Consider the following 7,038-nt stretch of genomic DNA (forward strand, 5'->3'; position numbering starts at 1 on the left):
GACTTTTTGAAATATATAGTGGGAAAAAATGAATTAAAATTCAAAATTCATGTTAACACTCAAAGATGACCCCTGTCCACATTTTGGTGAATGTTGTTATAAGCCATTTTCCTTTGGAGTTCTGCAAATATCTATCTAGTGATAAAAGATAGGTATGCTGATTTGAATTTTCCAGTCCAAAAAAGCAGGTAAACTACCTTCTCATATAGGTTTTCAAGGTTTTTTTCTTTGCACATGATGGAAATTTGCATACTTAATATTTTTTAAAAGTGTTTAATTGTGGCACCCATCATAGATAAGTAGTAGAAAGAGCATTTTCTCAGTTATATTTTATATTTTATATTTTCTTTATATTTTCTTTTATGAACCATTTTATATTTTCTTTTATGAACCTTTTTTATCTTGAGACTTTTTCTAAGCTAATGCATTGAACTTTGTAATTAAGATAAATTCTTAATAGTTAACTATATATAGATTAAAATTAAGTCTTTACAGATTAAATCATAATTTTTTATCAGAATAATAGATCATTTTTACAGTCACATTATCTACATGGAGCATTTTCTCACTTATAATTTTCCAAATTATGGTCCAGTCAATAATCTTTGCTTCCCTTATTTATACCAAATATTTTTTATTCAGAGAGAACCACTGAACCTAGAAAAAGATTTTCTAGGTACCAAGAGTAACCACAATTTGTCATTAAAGAGATAAAACCATTAGCTCACATGAATGACAATGAATTCCCTGGGTTTGGATTAAGAATGTTTCTGTCATTCTGGTGAAGTCTTATTTGGAGTAAATGCTGGAGTGTTTTTTTTTTTTTTTTTACCTCATTCTAGACAAATACAGCAGCTACATGGAAATGAGAAACCAAACAAGATACTTTCTCCTCCTGGGATTCACAGAAGAGCCAGATATGCAGCCTCTCCTCTTTGGGTTATTTCTGTCCATGTACCTGACCACATTCACTGGAAACTTGCTCATTATCTTAGCCATTATCTCAGACTCTCACCTCCATATACCAATGTACTTCTTCCTCTCCAACTTGTCCTTTGCTGACATCTGTTTCAGCTCCACTACCATCCCAAAGATGCTGATGAATATACAGACACAGAGCCAAGTTATCACCTATGCAGGCTGCCTCAGCCAGATATTTTTTTTCTTGGTGTTTGGCTGCCTGGACAATTTAATCCTGGCTGTGATGGCCTATGACCGCTTTGTGGCCATCTGTCACCCCCTGTACTATACAGTCATCATGAATCCCCAGGTGTGTGGGATGCTGGCTCTGGGGTCCTGGTGCATCAGTGTCACAGGATCCCTGCTTGATACTTTGACCCTCTTGAGGCTGTCTTTCTGCATGAACATGAACATTCCACACTTCTTTTGTGATCTTCCTGAAGTCCTGAAGCTTGCCTGTTCAAATACCCTCATCAATAACACAGTAGTATATTTTGTAGTTGTTGTCCTAGGTATTTTTCCTCTCTCTGGTATCCTCTTTTCTTATTCTCAGATTTTCTCCTCCATCCTGAGAATTTCATCATCCAGGGGCAAGCACAAAGCCTTTTCCACCTGTGGGTCTCACCTCTCAGTTGTTTCCTTGTTCTATGGCACAAGCCTTGGGGTCTACCTCAGTTCGGCAGCGACTTCATCCTCTAGGACAAGTCTGGTGGCCTCGGTGATGTACACCATGATCACCCCCATGCTGAACCCTTTCATCTACAGTCTGAGGAACAGGGACATGAAGGGGGCCCTGATTAGACTCCTCGGCAGAGTAGCATCTCTCAGTGATGGGGATGTTGCAGGGTTCTCATAAGTAGCCAGCCTCAGACCATTTAGTAGGCATTTTCCATGGATCTTTGATGTCTCCAAATATCAGTTTATTCTCTCCTACTCCAGGAATTACTATATCTAACTTTGTCTTGATTTTGCTCATATTTTGTCTTGATTGTTTTTATAGGGCAGATATGACAAAGTACCAGAAAACACATGGCTTAAATAGCAGACATTTTTTGTCTCACAGCTCTAGAGTATAGAATTTGGAAATCAAGGCATCAGCAGGATTGGTTCCCTCTATGGGTTGTGAGGAAAAATCTGTTCCATATCCTTCCTTAGCAAAGAGAAGCATCACCCTGATCTCTGAATTTATCTACATAAGTTGTCATCCCTGTGTGTTTGTGTCTGTGTGTAACAATATCCAAATTTCCTCCTTTTATAAGGATGCCTGTCATAGTAATTAAAGGAATAATCTTCTCCACTAGAGACCTTGTCCTAACTTGACTAATTATATCCATAGCAAACCTATTTCCAAATAAGGACAAATTCTAAAGATCTGAAGGTTAAGAATTTCTGGGAAGCCAAAGTCAATCCATTAAAAACAGCTGCATAAAGACTAACTTCAAATGGAACCTATGAGAAACAAACATTTTGATAATTTTTATGTTTTTTTAATCACGTTTTATTGGAATAGACCCATTCCCATTTGTGTATATATTTTCTACAGTTACTTTCATGCTACAACAGTAGATTTAGGTAGTTGTATAAAAAGCCTAAAATACTTATTACTTGGCCCTTCACTATAAAAGTTTTCTTGTCCCTGAATTAAACTATTACTTTCACTTCAGTTCAGTAGCTAGATATGTAGGCATCTCAGAACACCGTCAAAAATCCCCTAATGATAACATGAAATTCTCCACAAAACTTCCTTATTGCTGTGCATGTAGTTCAGAAGTTGTATTTTTTAAATGAGATGTACATGAACCCTCAGGTTGCAGCATTATTTACAACAGTCAAGACTGGAAACAACCCATGTCTAATCACTGGTGATTGGATAAAGTAATTGTGCAATACAGACTATTATTCAGCTTTAAAAAAGAAGTAAATTTTTCAATAACATGGATGAAATTTGTGGGCATTATACTAAGAGAAATAAGACAGAGAAAGACAACTACTGTATGATGTCTCATATATGGAATCAAAAAACAAAACAAAACTCAAGCTTATAGGTGTAGAGAACAGATGATTGATGATTGCCCAGGCAGGGCTGTAGGTGGAGAAATGGGGGAGGGAGTATAAATTTATTAATGATTAAAAAATAATAATAATTTAAAAAATAAATGAAATGTTAATAAAAGATAACTGACCCCTTTCCTAGTATTCTAAATAGCAATTTTCTTTTTTTTCTTTTTTCTTTCTGTCTTTTTGCCTTTTCTATGGCCGCCCCTGAGTCATATGGTGGTTCCCAGGCTAGGGGTCGAATTGGAGCTGTAGCCACCGGCCTATGCCAGAGCCACAGAAATTTGGGATCTGAGCCGCGTCTACACCCTATACCACAGCTCGTGGCAATACTGGATCCTTAACCCACTGAGCAAGGCCAGGAATCGAACCCACAACCTGATGGTTCCTAGTCGGATTCATTAACCACTGAGGCATGACGGGAACTCCCAGTAATTTTCTTAATCTACATATCTTCTCTGCCTAGATAAGAATTCTTACATAGAAGGCAAGTGCAATAAATCCTTGAATAAATAGTTCTAAACTAGTCTATGCAAATACTGAATAAATAAATAGAAAACTCTAGGTATTACATACTTACTTTAGTGATTAGTAGTAATGCTCTTATGTGAAAGTTTTGTTGCAAGATTATGAACTTGCCATCCTGCACATGTTAAGACAAAGGCTATTTTATCAGCTTCAAGTGGACTTGTGTGTGATGAGAAAGACTGTCCAAATGGTCAATTTTTATGTAAATTATTCAATTAGTGGAAATGATTGTACTATCTCTACCAGAAAGAGTGATTTTGGAATCCATTGCATTTTTGGGCAACTGTCAATATTAAGGACATTTCTTTATTCAAAGTCTGAAATGTCCGTGATTTGTTTAGTTCTTTTGAAGGCACGAATAGTGGCCGGTAATGTTCTTTTGGGGTCTGATTTTACCATCAAGGTGATGGCAGACTCATGGAATTAATTTGGGAGTGTTCAATCCTTTACACTTTCTTGTGATAATAGAGAAGGATAGGTATTAGTTCTCCTTTATGTATTTAATAGAATCGTCATGTGAAGCTGTCTAGTCCTGGAACTTTGTTTGCTGGGAGTTTTTCATATTCCAAATTGAGTTTCACTTAGAGTGATTCATTTGTTAAAATTATCTCTTTCTTCTTTGCTCAGGCTTGACAGGTTGTATGTTTCTAGAAATTTGTGCATTTCTTATAGGTTTTCAATTTTGTTGACATGTCCCTTATATATGACTCTGCTCACATTTAAAGGAAAAAACCTACCCCAGTTACATCTTTTCATAGGGAGAGATGACTGCTATCAGTTTGGTAGTATGTGTGACTGATGGTGGAGAAGCTAAATCCTGCATAGGATGTGAGGCAAGACCTCCTCTCTGCTCAGTGGCCAACACCACTCTGTCAGGGATAGGGTTTGCTCCCAAGCTGCTGTAGTGGAAGCTCAGAGGTGGCTTTTTTCCTTTAAATGTGTTTTTCCTTCTTCTACTCCACTGGAATCTGCACCCAAAAAAGGGAAGCACTGAAACAAGAGGGGTGCATACACATACAAAGGTCCAATGCTCTGCCTGTGTAAGCATATGTGGCTCTTTACAGAGGCAGCCCACACACAACTTTCCCCTGACATGGCCATGCCAGACTTGTGCTAATCTGTGGCACAGAGTGGGTGGGGCCATAGCATACACTGGGTTTGGGGATAAATGCACAGTGAGGTGGGCGTGGGGATTCCATAGCCAATATCTTATTATAACTTTCAATGTAGTGTAATCTATAAAATATTGTCACTATGTTACATATCTAAAACTAATATAGTATTGTAAATCAAATATACTTACATTTTAAAAAAGTTTAAACAAACAAAAATATGTTGAAATAATATGTCACACTGATTATCTACTTGGTAGTGGCAGAATAAATTATTTTGTTTTATTGTATTTTTAATTTCTTTAAAAATGTATTACTATTTTACCTTTTGCTATCAGAAATAACAGTATATATTATAATTAAATAAAACTGACAAAAGATATAACAAAAGAGAAATTAAGCGCCTCAAAAAATGAATAATTGTCTCAATTACATATACATTCATGGTGGCTGTAATGAATTCCCACAATAGGGGTTTAACGAAAAAAAAATACTGTGCTCTTACAGTTGGGATCAGAAGCTGAATGGTCTCAGTGAGCTAAAATCAACATGTCTGCCTGGCTTGGTAATGCCTGGGTGCTTCCCAGGAGAACCTATTTCTTTTCATTTTCCAGGTCCTAGTGGTCACAAGAATGTATTGACTTAGGGGCTCTTTTCCAGCTTGAAAAACAGCATTGTAAGACTTTAACATCTAGCTCTGATTTCAACTATTCTATCTTCCTCTTCTACACTCAGCAATTCATTGTGACTAGATTAGCCCCATCCATATAATTATGGTCAATTTTCATATCCTAAGATCAGCTAACTAACAACCTAGTTAGTCAGAGTCCTATATTGTGCATCTCTAGACTATTAGTTGAAGAAAATATCTAATCATAAACAAAGAACAAAGTCATATTTATTCATAAACTTTCCCACATCTTCCTTATGAAAATCTTTTCATGCTTTCAGTCCTAAATCAGATGATTCTTCTGTGAAGTTTTTTCATACTCATAGAGGTAAAAATACTACTTCTGTGACCCCCAGAGTATATTCACTAGTTACCATATAATCCATCAATCCCACACCTGGGCATATATCTGGAAAACTACCATTCAAAAATATATAGGCACCCTTATGTTTATTGCCTATGTACTTTTGGGAAGCAAACTAAGAATAATTTAATTTCAGAAAACAAAGTATATATATAATTATTTTGTCATTCAATGAATTCATAATTAAATCAGTGAAATCAGTGGAGAATAGATGTGAGTACACATGTTTTTATTTTTTTATATTTGTTTTCAATAATGATTTTTTATTTTTTCCATTATACCTTGTTTACAGTGTTCTGTCAATTTTCTGCTATACAGCACGGTGACCCAGTTACACATACATGTTTAAATTCTTTTTTCTCACATTATCAGGCTCCATCATAAGTGACTAGACATAGTTAGTTCCCAGTACTACAGAGCAGGATCTCATTGCTTATTAATACTTTTTGTTTTTTTTTTTCTTTTTGCCTTTACTAGGGCTGCTTCTATAGCATATGGAGTTTCCCAGGCTAATCGGAGCTACAGCTGCCAGCCTATGCCAGAGCCACAGCAATGCAGGATCCGAGCCAAATCTATGACCTATACCACAGCTCACAGCAATGCCAGATCCTTAACCCACTGAGCAAGGCCAGGGATCAAACCCTCAACCTCATGGTTCCTAGTCAGATTCATTAACCATTGAGCCACAAAGGGAACTCCTCATTGCTTATTCATTCTAAAGGTAAGAGTCTGGATCTATTAACCCCACACTCCCAATCCAACTCACTCCTTTCTCCTCCCCCATGGCAACCACAAGTCTATTCTCCAAGTCCATGATTTTCTTTTCTGAGGAAATTTTCATTTATGCTGTATATTAGATTCCAGATATAAGTGATATCATATGGTATTTGTCTTTCTCTTTCTGACTTACTTCACTCAGGATGAGAGTCTCTAGTACCATCCATGTTGCTTCATATGGCATTCGTTCATTCTTTTTTATGGCTGCGTAGCATTCCATTGTGTATACATACCACATCTTCCTAATCTAATCATTTGTCAATGGACATTTGGGTTGATTCCATGTCTTGGTTATTGCGAATAGTGCTGCAATGAACATGTGGGTGCATGTGTCTTAATCAAGGAACAATTTGCCCAGATATATGCCCAAGAGTGGGATTTCTGGGTCATATGGTGGTTCTATGCATAGTTTTCTAAGGTACCTCCATACTGTTCTCCATAGTGGCTGTACCAGCTTACATTCCCACCAACAGTGCAGGAGGGTTCCCTTTTCTCCACATCCCTTCCAGCATTTGTTAATTGTAGACTTATTAATGATGGCCATTCTGACTGGTGTGAGGAAAGCAATTTAC

General features: G+C 36.8%; 1 protein-coding gene across 1 annotated transcript; it reads left to right on the plus strand.

Moving 5' to 3' along the window:
• Window positions 1-850: 850 nt before the first annotated feature.
• On the plus strand, window positions 851-1,816 carry LOC110259755 (olfactory receptor 7C2-like). Its single transcript, XM_021085498.2, has one exon. It carries the CDS (start codon window positions 860-862, stop codon window positions 1,814-1,816), a length of 957 nt encoding a protein of 318 aa, XP_020941157.1. The 5' UTR covers window positions 851-859.
• The last annotated feature ends 5,222 nt before the right edge of the window (window positions 1,817-7,038 follow it).

Source organism: Sus scrofa, chromosome 2 (genome assembly GCF_054392235.1).
Source record: "Sus scrofa isolate SSC_HxYL_T2T_F1_AM1 chromosome 2, Sscrofa_HxYL_maternal_Yorkshire_Landrace_v2.0, whole genome shotgun sequence".
In the NCBI taxonomy this organism is placed as follows: domain Eukaryota; kingdom Metazoa; phylum Chordata; class Mammalia; order Artiodactyla; family Suidae; genus Sus; species Sus scrofa.